Source organism: Zeus faber, assembly GCF_960531495.2.
Source record: "Zeus faber genome assembly, chromosome: 1".
In the NCBI taxonomy this organism is placed as follows: Eukaryota; Metazoa; Chordata; class Actinopteri; order Zeiformes; family Zeidae; genus Zeus; species Zeus faber.
The window spans coordinates 19,648,458-19,669,375 of NC_137193.1; the positions used below are offsets into that span (position 1 = coordinate 19,648,458).

The window sequence follows — 20,918 nt, forward strand, 5'->3', positions numbered from 1 at the left end:
TCTCCAAAATAGAGAGGTCAACTCACTCTGATTGTTCCAGAGGACCTTCGCCAATCAATAACAGCCTTTCTGTGCCTGTCTTCCTCCCTCTCTTCCCTTCTCACTTCACTTTGTCTCACCTACCGTTCCCCCGTCCCATTTCTTACTTACTTCTCGTTCTTTTCTCACCTGTCTCTAAACTTAATTTCTCCGTTTCAGCCCGGCCACATTGTTTTTTTTATGAGATGAGGTAGATTTTAAATGTAATGCTCTCTTTCTCTCGTTCTGTTTTCTTCAGGCCAAAACTCTTCGCAAGTTGATCCAGCAGACATTCAAGCAGGTGGCCAACCTGAATGACGAGCAGAGTATCATGAAGTTCCTGGAGATACTGGCGCCCGTCTACCGCTACGACAAGGAGTGCTTTAAATGTGCCCTGGGGGTAGGCGTTCTCACCTCACTGATCTCACTTCCAGCCTACAGCTGCTATGTCAAGCGCTAAGAACCTTCTGAGTTTGTTTAGAGCTGTGTGAGGGCGAACCCTGCTGGCCACATCTGATCCTGCATGTGACCCGATCGAAAGGCACACAATGTATTTATGATTCACTTCATTTGTTTCTAACTCTGTTTCTGTCTTTGTTTTTTTCGGTCCTTCTCTCTTTCCTTCTTCTTTTCTTTTGTTTTTAGTTGAGCTGGGTTATCCAGGTGGAGTTGGCTATAGGACCAGAGGAGGGGATCAGCTACCTCACTGACAAAGGATCCACAGTCAGTTTCCACAGCTTTTCCTGAAAACACATGCACACTTATATGAATAAAATCTGATGCAAATTTAGTCATAAATTGCACAAGAGAAAGTAACACATGGGATTTGTGAGAATTTCGTTTTTAAGTGTTTTAATGGAAAGCAGCCATGTTTCTGCACCAGATCTACAAAGAGAACAGTTCATCGGAGGCAGAGATATCATACAGAATATCTACTGTTGTAAGCTTCCAAAGACTGACAAATCAGTTGTAAACATTCAATGTTGTTATTTAATATATTTTTTTATTTAATTCTGTGTGTCTTTAGCCCACCCATCTAGCGACCTTCACGCAGGTTCAGTCCATCCAGTACTCTGCCGTGGAGGAGAAGGACAGGAAAGGCATGTTGCAGCTCAATGTGGCAGGGGCTGCTGAGGTAACTCTCTCACACACACACACACACACACACACACACACACACACACACACACACACACACACACACACACACACACACACACACACACAATGGGTATGGAAGTTAATCCTAAAATAGTGAAGATAATATTTGTTTTTTGGTCACATTTTATATGTAGGTTAATTGGTACAAAAACACACAGATTCCGTACAATGGCATCTATGTTCCTATTTTCTCTAGCTCTCTCTTTTCTGTCTTCCACTGCCATACCACTTTGTGTGTAATTCGGCTCCTCTTCACTCATAGTGAAAGCTCCTTTTACTGCATCAAGCCTGTATACAGATCTGTCTGTTTACAGCTGTTAGAGAATGCAAGTGGTGTATAGAATCTACACAATGGTCCTACTTAGGGAGCAGAGGATGAGTTTGAGTGGAGCCCTTCGCTCTGGATTGGAGAACATAGTGTTGGTTGTGGGAGTGGGGGGGTCATCCTCTGACGTAACATGGCAGCTGGAAACCATGCGTTGTATGTGTGTGATTGTGTGTGTGTTTTGGTATGCACCGATCTGACTTTTTCAGTCCCGTTACCAATACCCGGGTTTTGGGTATCGTCTGATATGAGTACCGATCCAATACCAGTGTTAAATTAAAAAGCTGTATTCCTCACTGTGAGGAAGAGACTGGGAAACATAATTTCAGAAGTAAGGCAACATCAGGCTTAACTTATACACTGCTTTCCAAACTTGGTAAAACAATAAGTAACAAATATATTCTTAATATAAATTAACTGAATTGTTATTTATGATTTAAAAAATAATAATAATCATGCACCAGCAACTTGGTAAAAAATCTTCAAAATTAACAGGAATTACAATTAAAGTGTAAGCCTTTTAATGCAGCAACAAATGATACTGGAATTTTAATTCCTGACCAAAACAATATAACTACATAAAATGAGAACAAAAATGTAAACATTAACAATTAAGTCATAAGCTGGTGCAAACAAACTTGATAAATCAATTCACAATTCACACAAGTAGTATAGTATAAAAAAGTAACTTGGTAAAAACAAAACATTCAAAATAAACAGGAATCAAAATTCCTTGTAAAGGTTTAGTGCAAATAGGAATTCAAATTCCTATTTAAAATAATATAGCAGCTGAGCAGTGAGACGGACTCATATCAGTAAGAGAGAGTATGAGTGACCGGGATAGAATGCTCACTTAAGCAGAAATAGCACGTTCCTTCTCATGAAAATAAGCTGCTGTTTCAGTTTCTCTTTTCATCCACGATGTTGGAGACTGTGCTGAACAGTCTCTCACTTTCTACCCCAGTGCAGGGGGCTCCGAGGAATTTTGAGTCAATGGCAGTAATGCGAGGAAACCAAAGTCTGTTGACTCCCCAGTACTGGAATGGGTTTTCTGAGGCAGGGATTGTCTTCTCTGTCAAGTCTAGCAGTGGGTTCCCAAACAAAGGCTCCCCAAACAGCCACATCCCAGGGGCAGATGTGGTGTCACGGTGAACCTTAAAAACCTGCCACGACTGCAGTACCGACTGATAGAAAGGAGTCAGCCTTGTCAAGTCCATCCCCTCGGTCCGCAGCAGAAACAGCTGCTTGTCATAAGAGAGGCGCCCCGCCCGCCTCAGCAGCACCTTCGCTGTGGACTGCGTTGGCTGGACGCCGTACAACAGCCTCTGCGCCGTCTGGAAGCGGAACGGCTTGGCCTTGGATGCAACGTCAATGAGGCCTTGACCGCTCTAATCCAGTGCTGACCGGACCAGAAGAAGTTGACGATGGCCCGCTGGATCTCTTCTAGCAGGCCTCTGGGTGGATGCAGAACGGTCAGTCGGTGCCATAAGGTCGAGGCGAACAAGTTATTAGCAACTAGCACCCTCCACCTGTAGGAAAACTGGGGTCGCTTCTCCACCACACCAGCCCAGTTCTGCATCTGGTACTGCTCCGAGCCCAAAAACACCACCAAAACCTTCATTCCCCTCGTTCCCCACCTCAGGCCCCCTGGTAGCTCAGGAGGCGTCCCCCCCCCACCCCACCTGCAAGGCCTCGCTCTTCTCCCAGTACACTTTAGTAGACGAGGCCGCCTGATACATCCCCAACCAAGCCACCAACCCCTGGACGTCACCCTGGTTGGTGACGAAAAAGTTGACATCGTCCCATAAGCGGTAACGACCAGCCGTGGCCCCTGAGGCAGCCCTGGTAGGGAGGGCCCACTCAGCCTGCTCCTTAAAGCGTGCAGAAGAGGTTCTATAGCAAGGGAGTAGAGCTGGCCAGAGATGGGGCAGCCCTGCCTTATCCCTCTCTCTACAGGGGGTGGACAGCTCAACCCCCCCGCCCACCTTGATTAGGCGGGATGCTCCCCTGTAAAGGAGCTGCACATAGTTAAGAAATCCTTCCTCGAACCCAAAAGCCTTCGAAGTCAAGAACAGAAAACCGTGGTCCACCTGGTCGAAAGCCTTCTCCTGGTCAAGGGATAAGACACCCACATCGATGTTATTGAAATAACACAGGTCAGACAAATCCCTCATTAAGAACAAATTGTCCTTAATAGATCTGCCCGGCACGCAGTAAGATTGGTCCATGGAAATCAACAGCCCTAAAACTCCCTTCAGCCTATTTGCCAGGACTTTTGAGAAAAGTTTGTAGTCCGTGCAAAGCAGTGCAATGGGTCTCCAGTTTTTGAGCAAGACCAAGTCCCCTTTCTTGGGTATGAGAGAGAGGGCTGCTCGCCGCGAGGAAACTGGTAGCGTACCAGTCTGCACGGACTCCAGCAGCACCCGGTGTAGATCTTCACCTAACAGGCCCCAGAAATGCTTGTAGAACTCTGGAGGCAGACCGTCTATAAGAGAGAGAGAGGGAGAGAGGGAGAGAGAGGGGGAGAGGGAGAGAGGGAGAGAATCGCTGGTTTGTAAGGTTCAGGTACACAGTCTCTAATACTTCCTCGATAGCAAACTGTGCTGTGGTTCCAAGTGTTCAATCACGTGGTGGAAGCCCTCGTTCTCAATGACTGTCAGGGGCTGCATATCCAGAACAACAAATAACCTTTTCTGTTATTTTTGTCGCTTTCACATTATCACTGGGAAGTTTCTCGCATCTTTGAAATGTTAACTGCTTCTTTGAATCGTCCCCTTTTTTGTATGGTTGAACGCGTCGTGTTATGTAGCATGATGCTTCTGGAGGTGCTCGATTAAATTTGTTGTGTTATATTTTGCAATGCTACTGCCCCCCCCCCTCAAAAAAAAAAACATTGGTTCTACAGATGTAGATATTAAGTAGCCCAGGGCCGGCCCGTGCTTTTATGTGGCCCCCAGAGGTGGGGGCCTAGATCCATGTTGTGCTTTTACAATAATCGCGATGCAATATTTTTATATTATCAGAAAGTATAATATGAAATATAAAAAAATATTTTTCTTTATTGTGAAACTGTTATAAATGCCACCAGACTAATTAATGGCAAACTAGTGTTTATGCATGTGTGCTTGTGTCAGCATTAAAAGGGGTCTTTCTTATCCCTCCCATTAAGTGTGTGTGTGTGTGTGTGTGTGTGTGTGTGTGTGTGTGTGTGTGTGTGTGTGTGTGTGTGTGTGTGTGTGTGTGTGTGTGTGTGTGTGTGTGTGTGTGTGTGTGTGTGTGTCTTCGTGCGCGCCCCCAGCCTCTCACGGTTACGACGGCCTCGCTGACCATGGCAGAAAACATGGCCGACCTGATTGATGGCTATTGTCGGCTCGTCTCCATGGAAACCCAGTCCTTCATCGTCAGAGGCCAGAAAGGTACAAGTGCGGCTCAAGGTGGAAGTTTCCCAGTGCATGTAGAAAATACAAACTGTCATGTAAGATATAAATAATTTAAATTATTATAAGTCATGATTTCTATTTTTTATTGTTGGGCTTGTTGGTGATTTTTTTTGTTGGGATGTAGTTTCCATTACAAGTGCAAAGCCACTTTTCCATCATGACCTAATATTAAAAAATAGTCTCAATTTAAAAATGTGTGCATGATTATGTCCACCTTGTGGCACGCTGGATCTTACTTGTATGTGAACCTGAGGCATGAATTACACGTCAGGTTGTTTATGCTGTACTTAGGATTTGTAGACTGGGACACGATTCCTGGTTATAATCAATGTTATTTATTCACATAATTTGTTTTTTCCCTCTAGAGGGAGAGAGAGCGCTGCCTTCCATCCCAAAGTAAGTAGTACCTCCCCCTTTCTCAGTAAATTTAAACATGGCGCCTCGTTATGGTACAGTGCTATTACCATGGAGACTATTATTATTATTATTTATTGTGACAGTCTTTATTGTTACTTTAATCACACTGTGTATATATATATATGTGTGTGTGTGTGTGTGTGTGTATATATATATATAATATATACCCCCTCCCCCAAGCAAAAAATCATGATAATATATTTTTGCCGCAGTTTACATTTTTGCATTTGTATAAAAGTTAAGCTTTGGCCAAGGAATGGATCATTAATTAACAACTACATAATAACACGGCATCCAAATGACAGTTGTTATCTGTCAATTAAATGTTTGGTCTCCAAGAGTCAAAAAAGGAACAAACAAAGGAGTCAAAAGAGGAGGGTAACTCCGATGAGTGCCTCGGAAGGCGAGGTGACTATTGTTCATATATTTTGAGCTTGCTGCCTAAAGTCCTTCAAAGTGCAAATCCTTACTTGGCTTACAATCAGTTGAGTTTCCTACAAACTCAGGTTGGTAAAAATGTAATACAAAGCAATGCAGGGAAGGATTTTTCTTGGTATTAAACTTTATTTGTTTCAGTAATTTGGACTTGACTCTCTCTCTCTCTCTCTCTCTCGCTCTCTCTCTCTCTCTCTCTCTCTCTCTGGTCAAATAAGGAGATAAGTTCTGGAGCCAAATATTTTCCACTTAGGTTTTTTAAACACTTGGAGTCTCCGCCTCCTTTTGGCTGTAGTTTTTTCCTTCTCTATTACCTCTGCTCTCTCTCTCTCTCGCTCTCTCTCTCTCTCTCACTCTCTGTCGCTCCCTCTCTGTCTCTCTCTTGTTCTCTCTCTGTCTCTCTCTTGCTCTCTCTCTCTCTCTGTCCCCCCCCCTCTCCCTGTGTCTCTCTCTCTGTCCCTCTCTCACTCTCTCGCTCTCTCTTGCTCTCTCGCTTGCTCTGTCTCTCACTCTCTCTCTCTCTCTCTCTCTCTCTCTCTCTCTGTCTCTGAGTTGTAGAGTGTGGGGTGTAGTATAGAAAGTAGTGAGGCTCATGTGAAACTGACAGAGTATGAGAGCAAAAGAGAAAGTGAAGCGAGTAGTTGTGTGTGTGTGTGTGTGTGTGTAGGTGTGTGTGTGTGTGCGCACGTGTAGCTGAGCGTTTTGACAACTCCATGTGCCGTCTTTGAATGAGATCAGGCTTTCAACCACTAATGGGTACGTTGGGATGGTTTTGGCGCCTTGGAAATATTGAGATGTTTCATTTTTGCAAATGTTTTTAATTCTAGTTTGTCTGAATGACTCGCTGAGCTTGTTATTGATTTTGTTTAAATTTTTATTATAACTGTGATTATTTAGTTTACCTGATCTCCTCTCACGCCGTATCTTCTTTCATCTTCTTGTATCTTCTTATCTTTTTTCCTCTTTTATCTTTTAACCCTTCTTGTATCTTCTTTTAACTTCTTTTGTCTTCTTTAAACTTCTTTAATCTTATTTTACCTTCCAATTTCTTCTTTTATCTTCTTCCCCACCCCCCTCCTCTCTTCTCCCTCTCTTCTGTCCTCTTCTAGAGTGTCCAATAATGAGAAGAGGTTGGAGGCTGTGAGGAGTGGCGTCAGAACAATCTCTGTCTCAGGTAAGAATAAAATGCAAAATGTAATTGAATGTATCATTTATATAATATTTAATACAATATTATATTATATAATATATAATAATTTATCTATAAACACAAATGATCTTTGCATTGGCATTGTCAAACGGTGATGTTGTGACTTTTGTCTTATTTTACAATCATTTGAATCTGACAAACTGCTCAAATGACTGAAGGAGGATGAGCTGGTTGTAGGATGTTAATGTTACAGGAACTGCACAGCCTGGAGGAACATGAGGAACTGAAAACACCTTTTCATGGAAAATATTGATACAGCTAACACACACACACACACACACACACACACACACACACACACACACACACACACACACACACACACACACACACTTATCAAGACCAGTCATTTCCTTTCTGTCCCTTGTCCTTCCTGTCTCTTTCCCTTTCCTGTCTTTTTTGTTTTCTTTTTTGCTCTGTGATTCTCTCTGTCATATTTCATCTGTCCTTCGATCTCCATGCACTGCCCCGCATGTATTACTGAAATCTCTTCCTCCACCCCTCTCTCTTCCTCACTTCTCTCGATTCGCTTGCGTCACTCATCCCCTCTGTTCTCTTCCACCTTCACTGTCGCTCTCCTGAAGACTCGCCCACGTCCCGTAGGCCGACCAAGGCGCGGCGTTTCCTCCTCCCATTTGTCCTCTGTTCTGATTCGCCACCCAATGGTATCCACGCTTTTTATCGTCTACTTAACAGGAAGAGTTTATCCGCAAAATTGACGTGGCTGCTAAAATTGTCACCTCTGACAAAAACTGACAACCCCGCATTCCAGTAAAAAATTGGAGAATGCCACCAATGGGGTCTGACCGTTCTAATGATGTAACCTCTTTCAGGATTGAAATATAATATACCCCATAAGAATAACTATCCGTTTTAACTGCCTTTTTTAAAGATCTCATTTTTGAGGATGAACTCCCCTGGTAAAGGATTTGTTTCCTTGCTGCCTGGTGGACTAATCCTGACACACACACACACACACACACACACACACACACACACACACACACACACACACACACACACACATCTCCACCAATAAACACACACACACACCTCCACCAATAAACACACACAGCCACAATAACAATTTTCTTTGTCATGGTGTGCTCTGTTTTACTACTCCTACTGCTCATGGTTCTTTTTATCAACAGATGACAGCAACACAGTCTTAGTATTTACCAAACTTTGATGGATTTACTACAACTGCTTTACTTTGCTACTCAAAAACTCTTCCTGTTCATAATCCGTTGGTCCAGATTCTGGATGTGTTTTTTTATGCCATGTATAAAATCCCAATTCCTCCGGTTTACAACTGGATCTTCAACCAGTTGGGAACTGGAGGGGTCGTCCTGGTCACACACACTTCTTCCATCTGCCGTCACAGCAGTAGGAGTTCTGCTGTGAGACATTTAAGATCTGGATGACAGCTGGTTTGCAGTCAAACATGATACAAAGAAATTACATGAATAATAGCTGGAAACTCAACTGCTGCTTTTCTATAGCACCAAGTTAAAGGGAGTTTTGACGTTTAACACAGCCATTCATTATGTGTCCTGATCTCAGATTAACTAAATAAAAAAAATTACATAATTTCAGTTTAATAAAGATTTATTATGATTTGTCACCAATTCCTAATTGGGGAAAAAAGAGCATTACACCTATGAACTCAGGAGGCAGATGGCAATATTCTTTGAAAAAGAAGAAAGTAAACTGCTTGCCTGTGTGCCACAGTATGTCTGTTTTCCCAGGGTGGGACACGGGGATGGTAGCTCAGGCGGTAGAGCTGGTGGTCTAGTGATCTAAAGGTTGCTGGTTCGATCCCAGGCTCCCCCTGCTAGCATGCTGTAGTGTCCTTGAGCAAGACACTTAACCCTAATTGCTCCTGATGGCTGCGTCCGTCGGTGTTTGAACAATTGTAAGTCGCTTTGGATAAAAGCGTCTGCTAAATGACTAAATGTAAATGTAAATGTAAATGACACAAGTGTTCTGGATTAGGGTGTTGTGACAAAACTGGTGGAAGATAACTGTGATCTTGGAATCCTCCTCAACACCGCACCCGTCTTCGAGATGTGTGTGTTTGGGGGACGCTTTAATTAATTCCAAAATCTCAAAACAGAATCTTGTGTGGCGGAGCAATTACCTGGCCCTGAATCTGAACTCTCAGCTGCATACGCTGCATGCTAACCACATATTCACTGTGCAACTAAACAAATATTTACATTGACGTGTCACGTGACGTGTTTTAAATGTGTCACATGTTTGGAACCACACTTGAGCCCAAGCGCTGCTGCATGCGTCACTGGCTGATTTTACTCGACAGCCTGCAAAGCATTCTGGGTAGTTTATGACCCTGCTGCTTCATGGGTGGTATTCTGGATTAGATGTATCCTCTGACTGCTTTGCTGTGTGTTCGGTTCCACAGCCAAACTGCTGCTGCATCTCCGTTGTCGTTTCACAGCTAGACCTGAGCTAACTTATCCTATTGTGCCTCTCTCTCTCTCTCTCTCTCTCTCTCTCTCTCTTTGTACTTTTTTTTTTGCATCTCTCTCTCTCTGTTTTTCTTCTTCTCCGTCCCTCTCTCTCCTTCTCCTTCTGTGCTGCGTCCTGCATGCTCTCCTGGACCCTGCAGAGGATCTTAGTGGTGATGGTAAAGTTCTTCCCTTTATTAAACTTTTCACAGTTCCTTCTATATTGACATCTGTACTAACACACTCTAACCAACACTAATGGGAATAAAGTGTGTTCGAATGTCTGCATAGGAGGTGTGTGCACGCTTATGTTTGTGTCCGTGTGTATGATGCAAGGGGGAGATTGTGTGTGTGTGTGTGTGTGTGTGTGTGTGTGTGTGTGTGTGTGTGTGTGTGTGTGTGTGTGTGTGTGTGTGTGTGTGTGTGTGTGTGTGTGTGTGTGTGTGTGTGTGTGTGGGGTCGGTCTGTCTGTCTAATACAGTGATTCTCAATTTAATACACCTCCTGAAGGACCCCCTGTTGAGAACCACAGATCTGGTACACACTAGTGTGCTGGTGTGTTGGTCTCTCTCTCAAACTGTTATTTTTAAAGTAGAATACCACTGAGTCCCAGCTTTAGAAATACGCCTGCCTTCGACCACAAGTACAACACAGTAAGGGAATTCTAAAGTTAAGTGTAAGCCTCTTTAAAGGCACTTTTCCAACTTTCTGTCTTTCTCGCTGTCCCTCTCTCTCCCCGCCAAGTCGCTACACACACACACACACACACACACACACACACACACACACACACACACACACACACACACACACACACACACTCACTCACTCAGATACAGCCACACAGCAGGGAGAGGTCTGCTGGATTTGAAAGCAGCTGCATTCTTGGTTATAATAGGACATCTACAGAACGCGCGCACACATTTTCCCTCCATTGAAGGCAGACAAACTGAGTTAGTAAGTCAAAGTTAGCATGCTTAGTTTGTACTTCATGTCAAATGCAAACCACACACAGCCAAAACCAGAGCAGTACATACAATAACACCTATCCCCAGAATCAGCAATACGTCACAGATACAGATTTTCACTGAAATATATTCCACAATTTGAGTAATTACAGTGACGAGATCTATGGCTATGGTTATTGAGTGATAAGTTTGAAGCCAGAGTTCAGGAATTTTTCATAGTGTTACACTTAATAACACTGGTTATTTTTATTTGTTGCCCCTTAAAAAATGTCAATTGAAACTGGATTGAAAGTTTTAATTCAGTTTCAATATCAAGCCGCCCAAAAACTAAATGGCCGCATTCTTTAACATTATCACCATTCTTATGAGATTTTGGAGGTTTTCTCTATCATGCATCATTTGTGGGCTAGCAGGTTGCTTCCAGTGGAAGTCAATTCAGAAAGCTCTGATAAATCACGGGGTAAATGGCAAAAGTAAAATCCAGGACAACAGATGTCAGAGTCAGGTTTCTAACAGCTGAGTCTGCACACTGCCTTTATTTTAAACACAGCCGCCATCTGGTTAGAGTTTAAATCCATTTATCTCTCTTCTCCTCTCACTCTCTCTCTCTCCTTTTTTATCTGCAGACTAATAGACTGTTGTCTATGCGTCTCTCTGCCTCTCCTTCTGTCTGTTGAAACGACTCGTCAGGTTATCCTTTCTTTCTCTCTTCTCATCATCTCTATCTGTCCTCCTTGTCTCTTTCTCTCTCTCTCTCTCTCCCCTTCTCTCTTTCTGGCTCTTTTTGTTTTCCTCCAGCAGTCCTGCTGCCTGTAATCCAGCTGTTCCCAAGCAGACAGATATGCACAGCACATGCTCAGCTGACTGTGTGTTTGTGTGGGAGAGAGATAGTGAGGGAGAGACGAAGAAGAACACTTGCAGGATTGAAGCAGTTTGGCGGCATCGCGTTAACACTGAAGCTCGACTTTTTCCGCAGTATTTAATCTTTTAGGTTTGTGTCATTGTTACCACGTGGCAGAGGGGGAGCATGGTAAAATGGCCAACGTGTGTATAAGTGTGATATTTGCTGTGTGTGTGCGCTTGTTGAGTGCACATGTGTTTTTTGTTATTTTGGACTTGCTGACCTGTGTGTGTGTGTGTGTGTGTGTGTGTGTGTGTGTGTGTGTGTGTGTGTGTGTGTGTGTGTGTGTGTGTGTGTGTGTGTGTGTGTGTGTGTGTGTGTGTGTGCGCGCAAAATGTTTTAGTGGTTCTGTTGTTTTTGTAACACTACAGCCTCGCTGACGTGTGTGTGTGTCTTTCAGAAACGGACGACTATGCTGAGATAGTGGATGAAGAGGACACTTACACCATGCCCTCCAGTGAGTAGCTTGTCCTGCTTTTCACTATGACTGGAAACTTGTCTCATCTTTGCCAAAGACGTCTTAGGTACAAGTTGTGGGACTCTGTTCTCCAGGCAGTTTATAAATCATTTCAGTTAGAGCTATTACACTACATTTCATTACATTACCTCATTTGGCTGAAGCGACTTGCAATAATTAAATTTTGTCAGTAGCGTCTATAGGAATAAGTAGCATTAGTAGTTGTAAATGTATTTTGTGTAAAAGCAGATAGCGGTAGAAAGGTCATCCAAAGTGAGTCCTTCATACTAGGGCACAACTGTCCAACTTTGATTTTGAAAGGAATTTGGCGTAGCTAACCACGTTAGGCTTTTGTTAAGCTAGAAACATCAACTCTTAACCCGCTGTGGCTTCTAAACAAAGTAACTAATATATTTATCCAGTCAAAGAACCATTAGTGGTGGAAGCCTGGCCCAGTACGTTGGAATGGACTGTCCCACTGCCAGACAGTTTTGGCCACCGTTTCGTATTTTCAACCGGATATTCCGACCGGTTCAGATTCTGAAACAAAGCTCATGTGTTGGATTGCGTGGCTGACTGAAGTCAGAGAGCCGTCTGTACTCCTTCCCTCTTTCAGTTTGTCCTTCTTCTTTTTCCAGCTTAATTTAGCCTTTTGTAATTGCTTCTTCTGCGTCTTGTGGCAGATTCCACTCAAGTCTTTCTGCAGCGTTTTGACATGTTGTTCTGATCTGTCTGTGGATTTTCTTTGAAATGAGTTAAGTTTACATTCCCTTAAGTTTAACTATTTACAATTAGCCATTCTGCATATAAATATATCATTGTTTACAATGCACTAACTATAAGATATTTTCCACAAACTACATTTATTCGGTATTAATGATTGGACATGACTGAACATCATCTCTCGTTGACACAGAATCTTCCCACAAGCTGCTTGTGTTTGTGCGTGAGTGCCTCTGCTCAGTGCTAAAGCAGCTGTTTCTATCTCCCTCTTTCCTTTTCTTTCTCCCAATGCCAACACAGTGGGCTATGGAGTAGACGAAGGTAAATCTCTGTTCCTTCCTTTCTTTCCATTTCTCTCCCCATCATTTTCTCTTTCTCCCTGGTTTCCATTCCAAGAGACCTTGACGTTTTGAATTGTTAGTCACTTTCTTCCCCGGCACACTTTCGGGGGGGGGGACGCAATCCACAGCTAGTGGCTAGCAGTTCTCCTGACCACCAACAAAACAAAAGAACTGCTTACCATGCTGCTTGGCTTTGTTAGGTATGATAAAGGAGGAAAAACAGTTCAGCAGTGCAACAATTCATTCAAAACCTCAATGGATCTCATAATCCGGTTTGTTTTGCCTTGTGGTTTTTCAGCATTTCAGTTATTCTAGAGGGCAGGGAACAGCCTCCATCTCACAAACTACAGCTAGATGTTATTCCAAATGGTCTCTGTCAGTGGAATCAATGTTTTGAGAACACAATTTGGCCTCCAACATCTCCAGCCAAGCGACCTGACAGTAGTTGCTTTGTTTCCTCAAGTCAGGTTTCCATTTAGTCCATCACCGGGATATCACTGGTTCAAGTTTCCCCCTGACCTCTTTGCATTTATTCTCTTGGTTCTCATTGCTTTTTCTTTCCAAAGTGGGTGATGTGCTTTTAAATGGTTTCATGTCATGTGTTGTGTTATCTTCTCTTGTGGAATGGAGTGTGAGTGGTGTTTTTTCTGTCTGCTTGTTTTAAATATTAGTTTACCAGTATTCTATACAGGAAATGAATGCATGCAAATTTGTGTTTCATATTTTCAGTCATGTTGAAAACTCTAGGTTCTGATTTAGTCTTTTTTTTAATTTTTTTTTTACTATAATTGGCTGCCAAAATAATCTTCCCAACTGGGAAAATGGACCAAGGACCAAGCTGACACATTAATAGTGCATTGTAAAATATGAGAAATAAATGTACATTCAAGGACTAAGATACAGCACATATTTGAGATACTTCTTGATTTTAAGCATTCAATTAATTTCCCTTGCACATTTGTTGTTTACTCACTGAATCAAATATGGTATGCTGTTTATTGTATTTGATAAATATGTTGTTGAGGTTCACATGTTCCAAACACTTTAGATACTCTGAGCTCATGTCCTTTTTAAGTCCTGCACTTTAGGTGTTTACATGCTTTCACATAGCCCACTACACACCCTGGGTGGATAAGTAAACAAAAACATTATGAATATTACCATGGAAACTGAGCCAGAGAAATAAGCGATCCTTTAGTATTCCTCAGTTATGTGTGTAATCCTATTTATGTTATATTGAGGAAATGTGTTGTATACACAAAATCTTGTGTAATACTACAATTTTCTATTGGAGTTTGAATTACAATGGGATGCTCGCTGTGCATGCACTTCCTTCCGCTGTGATTGTATATGTATGGTGTATCATGTGTGTGCATGTTCCCACTTTGTATGTTGGTGCGTTGTTTATTTCCCTTGCAGTAGGCTTGGGCCGATTTACAAATAAATTCGGCTATCGACTCCGTCATCGTCGATCGACTGCATCGATTGACATTGATGACGGACGTTTTTTGTTTTTTTTTATATCCGCCAGGAAAAATCAGAGAATTTAAACGGTGTAAGTGCAGTTTACCATGTTCCGAAACTGGAGCGGAGAGAGAGGGGGCGGAGGCTCTTTCCACTCCGCTCAGAGCTGTCGAGTAACCACTGGTGATCAGGTCTCCCTTTCCCTCTACAGTCCCGTACAGAGACTTTTAGGGGCAGGTATTAAAAAAAAAAAAAGAAAAAGCACATGGACACCCCGCTCCAGTTCTGGGCAAATGGTGCAGTACAGTGGAGTCACTGTGCGCACATTGCAGGTGTGCTGAGTTGCGAGGTTTCGTGAGGACTTCCTCATGAATATATCTTACCTGAGAATCCACTACCTCGATGCCCATTGATAACAACTTTTTTTTTTTTTTTAAAGCGCACTTGATAAGAAGGGCACCGTGCTTGTCCATAGGGCAAGTGCTCGGACACCCCCCCCCCCCGCCCCCCCCTCGCATGTACCTGCTGTTCAACATGCAAATCTTGTGATAATAATATAGCAATAAATAATATAATCTCATGGGAGAAAGATTTTGATTTATTTTGTTCCCTTAGTCTCTTGCTTGTATTGAAAATGAAAAACGTTAACTTATCTCAGAAAATTGGGAGGTTTTTTTTGTTTCTCCTCAAGACAGCGGTGCGCGCCGACTCCCGTGCCTGTCTTTTTATTTTAAATCGATTTATTTTTTCTTGTTTCCTTCTCCATGTATGAAACACAGTTTTTAAACCGTCTGAGTTAAGGGACCGTACAGGTCCTTACTCTGTAGTGTTCCAAACAAACACTGTCTCACACATCTCCCCGTTGCTTTCCGTTGCTATGGGACTTACAGTAAATTAGTAAAAACTGAATGTTTCTGTGTAAATATTTACTTTTAAATAATGAATCCTCCACATCTGGAACGGGGAGACCGCATTTGCCACATTACATTACGTTTTATGCGCGCTCCCCCAATAAAATCGTATATCGCTATCACTGTCCCTCAGGGATCGATTGGAATTTTGCACGATCGCCCAAGCCTACCTTGCAGTGTGCATGCCAAATGTTGGGTTTGTCAAGATTTTGATTTGAGATCTTTGTGTCATTTTCTACACTTTTAATCAAATAGCCTAATCTCTTGGTTATTTTTCTCTCTCCTCCATGTTTTTCCTCTTTCCTCCCAGCACGGGACTATGAGATCCAGAGAGACAGGATAGAGCTGGGGCGATGCATCGGAGAGGGACAATTCGGAGATGTGCACCAAGGAGTCTACACCAGCCCAGTATGTCAAAACACTCCCACACTTTTATTATGAGTACAAGCAATTATTATATAATAATGAGAATATTTACGACTAATGATGTTGTTGTATGTGTATGTGCAGGACAAGCCAGCTCTGTCTGTAGCGATAAAGACCTGTAAGAATTGTACGTCCGACAGCGTCAGAGAGAAGTTCCTGCAGGAAGCATGTAAGACCTGTGTGTGTGTGTGTGTGTGTATGTGTGTGTGTGCGCGTGCGCGTGCATTATTATTATCCCCTCTATAATTATGTCTAAAAGTATGTATCAATATGATCCACATACTGTACTACATGCTCTGAGTTGTGTCTCTCGGCAGTGACCATGCGTCAGTTCGACCACCCTCACATCGTCAAGCTGATTGGAGTCATCACCGAAAACCCTGTTTGGATCATCATGGACCTCTGCACTCTTGGGGAGGTACAGACAGAAAGAGAGTTGGAACGAGGGGAAAGGTTACCATTAGTTTGTCTCCATTTTATGTAGATCTGCACATAATAACAATGAGCTCTCTACATCTAGTCTAGTTCTTAGCAGAGATTGCGTTTGCCAGCCATGAAGGTAGACTTTGACAAATATGCCTCGATCTGTGAAATGGATGGATTTTATTTTATTACAAAATTTCACTTCTCTGCTGCAACAACCAACCAACCAGCTGTCTCTGTGTGTCCATAGCTGCGGTCTTTCCTCCAGGTGAGGAAATACAGTCTGGACCTGGCCACGCTCATCCTGTTCGCCTACCAGCTCAGCACAGCACTGGCATACCTGGAGAGCAAGCGCTTTGTGCACAGGTACACACCTTAACATGCACAGTGGCTCAGTGGTTAGCAGTGTGTGGCCTCGCAGCAAGATGGTCCTGGGTTTGAATCCCGGCCATCCCAGGTCCTTTTTGTGGGTTTCCTCCCCCCACCAAAAGACAGGTATGTTAGGGTTAATACTCCAGGCACTGGCAAAAGAGCTGGAGTTGGTCCCCGGGCGCTGCACTGCGGCTGACAACTGCTCCCAGGTATAGGATGGGTCAAATGCAGAAGACACATTTTGTTGTATCCTACATGTACAATGACAATAAAGAGATATTCTATACTATCATCTATCTGTCTGTCTGTCTATCTATCCATCCATGTCAATCAAGCTAATGTATTCAAATCTAACCTAGTCATCTGAGCAAGGGCAATTCATCCTCGGAAAGCTGGTTCCAAGCTCGACCTGAAATTATCTGGCTCTCTAACTAACAGTCAAATTTTACTTTTCAGGGACATCGCTGCACGAAACGTGTTGGTCTCTTCGATTGACTGTGTGATGCTGGGAGACTTTGGTCTGTCGCGTTACATGGAGGATAGCTCTTACTATAAAGGTAGCGTTGCACACTCTTCAAGAGTTATGCCATGGGCACACTACATGACTTTCAAAGTCATCAGATCGCTGCACTGTTCACACTACAAAACTTTCTGTCTTGTGATCGTCTTCTGGTTTCACACTACATGACTGCTCTGTGACAGGGGGTCACACATTACAAGATCTTTCACGAGGAGGAATCCCTGACGAGTCTGTCGGGTCCAACCTGTGGCTTTGCTCGGCGATCTCCAAAAAGCTGTCGGCAAGCAAAATATCAGCCTAGAATCACGTAGTCCGAACTCTGCAATTCTTTGGGACTTTGGGGGAGGACAATACCTAAATAGATATGTAATGGATATAATATGGATGGACAGTATATTTTAACAGAAGCAAAACATTCCTGTTTTTCTTGTCTGGCATCGCAGGAAGTGCTGACCTGACACCAGTCTGTCTCCATAGGCACAGTTTAATGTCATGCAGTGCCCAATGGCAATACTGTGTCGCCATCTGCCGGTCATCTTGGGTTATTGCAGCCTGGCACTCTGCCAACTGCTACAGAGTTTACATTAACTGCCAAAATACCTCTTGTAGAGCTAAATGTCCAATTTCATGGCTCTATACTGAGTTCTCTCCCTGTGTATCTGTCTGTCTTTGTGCCTGTTTGTGTGTGTGTTCTAGCATCTAAAGGTAAACTCCCTATCAAATGGATGGCTCCTGAATCCATAAATTTTAGACGGTTTACCTCTGCAAGCGATGTCTGGATGTTTGGTGAGTAATTTGTGAAGAAATTTGTGTTTGTGTTGGTATGTACATATGTTCCCCAAACAATACTAGAAATGTACTCTAGAACCCTATTTTTAGAAAAATGTAAAAGTATAAATTATTTTTTTTTTATCAATATCAGAATCACTTTATTCCCCAAGTAGGTTTTCACATACAAGGAATTTGCTGTGGTTTGTTGGTGCACAACATACAACATAGAAAATAAACAACGCGTGCAATATGTTCAATATATTTGTGTTTTAAAGTGGAAAAAACTGAACATTAGTGCAGAAATGTGCAAAAAAAAAAAAAACCAGGGGAATAGTACAGAGAAGAAGGATGTCCAAAGATGTGCGTTCATGTAACGCATTGTGGTAGATGTGGACGTGGAAATGCACATTAATATAACGTGTAGTGTCTATGGGAAGGGGTTGAGGGTCCATTTCATTGGAAGCCCCGGGCCTTGTTGATAAGGCCAGTTGCAGACGGGAGAAACTGTCTTGTGGCGAGAGGTTTTGAACCTGGACCTCAGCCTCCTGCCAGAGGGTCTTATAGAGTAAATACATTTTCTCCTCTCTCTCTCTCTCTCTCTCTCCCTCTGTTTTCTCTCCAGGCGTGTGTATGTGGGAGATCTTAATGTACGGCATCAAGCCTTTCCAGGGAGTGAAGAACAACGATGTGATTGGCAGGATAGAGAACGGCGAACGCTTGGCCATGCCCCCGCAGTGCCCGCCCACCCTGTACAGTCTAATGACCAAGTGCTGGTCCTACGACCCCAGCAAGAGGCCGCGCTTCACAGAGCTTAAAACACAACTCAGGTACGTGTGTGTGTGTGTGTGTGTGTGTGTGTGTGTGTGTGTGTGTGTGTGTGTGTGTGTGTGTGTGTGTGTGTGTGTGTGTGTGTGTGTGTGTGTGTGTGTGTGTGTGTGTGTGTGTGTGTGTGTGTGTGAGAGAGAATAAAAAAAAACAAAAAAAAAACATTTTGGTTGTCTTGATTTGAATTCAAATGCAGACAGTGACGATTAAAGCAAGGCAAAAAAGCTAAATACATTTACAGTACAATAATAAAAAGAATGTCAATAATATTAAAAATGTCAATTTATTAGATGTCAATCTATTAAAAACAGGGTAAGTCTAAAACTATGACGACTGACTTAAGTCTCTAAATGAAAATTTATGTAATTACCGTGCAGCCCAAGTGGTCTATGAGGATAAAGAGACATGTGCTCTGTTGTGTTCCTGCAGCACCATCCTGGAGGAGGAGAAGATGCAGCAGGAGGAGAGGCTGCGCATGGAAATGAGGAGACAAGTCACCGTGTCCTGGGACTCAGGAGGCTCGGAGGAAGCTCCGCCCAAAGTAAATCCCAATCTGTGTAACAGAAAACAGAAAAAAAAGTGTAATTTCATCATAATCTCATGATTTGTGTTTACTGTTGACTGTTAAACGTTATGTCACGGTCTCTCCAGCCCAGCAGGCCGGGCTACCCCAGTCCACGCTCCAGCGAGGGCTTCTTCCCCAACCCCCAACACAACCACTACCCGGTAAGACACACACACACACACACACACACACACACACACACACACACACACACACACACACACGGTTGTTCTGTCATCTTGCTTATAGATTTAGCTTTTATAATGGAAGATTAACGCAGATGAACTTATGTGATCCACCGCAGCAAAACCCGCTATCTCGCGCTTTTCTGAAAGTCGCCAGGGGCAGCCAAATAAGTTGAATAAACCTTTCTAGAAGGAAAATTAGATTTTTCCAGATTCATGGAAATTTTTCCATTCGATTCAGATTTGTGTTTTTTTGTTTTTTTTTAATCTCTCAACGTATTTTCAAAACCGAGCTTGATTTATAAATAGTAGAAGAATATTAAACCGTGGAGTTAAATATTCCCGTTAGATTACATGGGGAAACGCAGTTCACTTACCGTGACGCTTGAGAGCGCTGAACAACGCCGACCGATGGTTTTCTTTAAAGCGAGCGTCCAGGTGGAGATCATTCTTCCATATTCCATGTGATGTGAAGTCACAATGTGAAACCATTTTTATAGAGTTCAACCTTTAAATCGTACTACTTTTACACACACACACAGACATCATTGTGGAGGGGGTGTGTACCAACGTATACCACCGAAGAAGAAATGCTGACATCACTGTAAACAAGCCGAGGTTTCGGTTTCACTTGTCTGTGAAAACTTTTGTCTCTGTGTTGTGATGGATTATGAGAAGCGGGTGGCGGAAGATCTAAATCATATCGCGGACCTTAATCTGACCAGTGCGATAGATCCAAGTCAGTGAAAGCAGCACATACTGGACATCATTTTCCGCGATGATAGTCAGTTCTCCGACAGCAACCCAGAAAACGACAGCGATGCTGAAACTGATACCGGCATTATCCCGGACTTGGAGAACATTTCAAACAGCGGATTTCAACCTGAATGTGACAATGAAACGGAATATTTTCAAGAACTCCAGGAGGAGACCGACGATACGCCGGTTGTTGTTACAACGGAAGAAGTTGATGACGTGAAGTCTGTTGAGGTTGGCGGTGCAGATTATGACGAAGTAGCAATGGACAAGATTCTCGAGTTTACCTGCAAATGCAGCCAGAGGCAAAAAGGAAATGAAAGACGCAGCCCCAAACAGGCTCTCAGAATGTAGCTGGGGTAGGGTTGGGGTTAGCCCCCATAATAACTCCAACAACTTTGAAGATATTTGGAATACGCACATTTATATATTAAATGACACAACGAGGTTGATTTACAAAGACTAATATTATTGATTTATTTATTGTCTATTATTATTGATAGACTCTACATTTTGTTGTGTAGTCCGCACTTTTAAACTCCTAAATAATTCCACTTTTATAAAACATGTATATTCTTACTGTTAAATAAAAGCCTTTTTAAAAACAAAGATGTTGTGTGTCGATGACGCTGTTCAACATTCCCACAAAACACAAGAACAATGCAGAGATTGCCCCATTCAGCAGAGTGTCAAGTCCCCGTTCAGCCGGGTGTCAAGTAGCCATGTGATAAGTAGCCAGGCACTGTTGGTCATCCAACCATTTGTATTCTGGGAGCTGGCTGAATGAAACCAAGTGTGGGGGAAAGCTTTGAAGGTGATTATCTCAGAATCACAGT

The 20,918-nt window shown here is 42.9% G+C and overlaps 1 protein-coding gene across 9 annotated transcripts in view; it reads left to right on the plus strand.

The window, feature by feature from the left end:
- The window catches only part of LOC307229896 (focal adhesion kinase 1-like), a 68,424-nt gene that overhangs the window by 34,687 nt on the left and 12,819 nt on the right, over positions 1-20,918 (plus strand). For 5 of the 9 annotated variants that reach the window (XR_013844146.1, XM_080000014.1, XM_080000015.1 and 2 more), the window contains 19 exons: positions 278-418; positions 664-741; positions 1,046-1,153; positions 4,803-4,920; positions 5,310-5,340; positions 6,906-6,970; positions 7,591-7,671; positions 9,636-9,653; positions 11,744-11,800; positions 12,824-12,844; positions 15,550-15,647; positions 15,750-15,834; positions 15,983-16,083; positions 16,339-16,454; positions 16,917-17,017; positions 17,677-17,766; positions 18,374-18,578; positions 19,006-19,117; positions 19,228-19,302. Coding sequence is in view for 8 of the 9 variants with exons in the window: in XM_080000014.1 (XP_079856140.1) it covers positions 278-418; positions 664-741; positions 1,046-1,153; positions 4,803-4,920; positions 5,310-5,340; positions 6,906-6,970; positions 7,591-7,671; positions 9,636-9,653; positions 11,744-11,800; positions 12,824-12,844; positions 15,550-15,647; positions 15,750-15,834; positions 15,983-16,083; positions 16,339-16,454; positions 16,917-17,017; positions 17,677-17,766; positions 18,374-18,578; positions 19,006-19,117; positions 19,228-19,302 (1,701 nt within the window). In the remaining variant the exon portion in view is untranslated. Of the gene's footprint in view, positions 1-277; positions 419-663; positions 742-1,045; positions 1,154-4,802; positions 4,921-5,309; positions 5,341-6,905; positions 6,971-7,590; positions 7,672-9,635; positions 9,654-11,369; positions 11,487-11,743; positions 11,801-12,823; positions 12,845-15,549; positions 15,648-15,749; positions 15,835-15,982; positions 16,084-16,338; positions 16,455-16,916; positions 17,018-17,676; positions 17,767-18,373; positions 18,579-19,005; positions 19,118-19,227; positions 19,303-20,918 lie in introns of those variants that run through there. The other 4 variants (XM_080000011.1, XM_080000012.1, XM_080000013.1 and 1 more) reach the window with 4 other exon arrangements.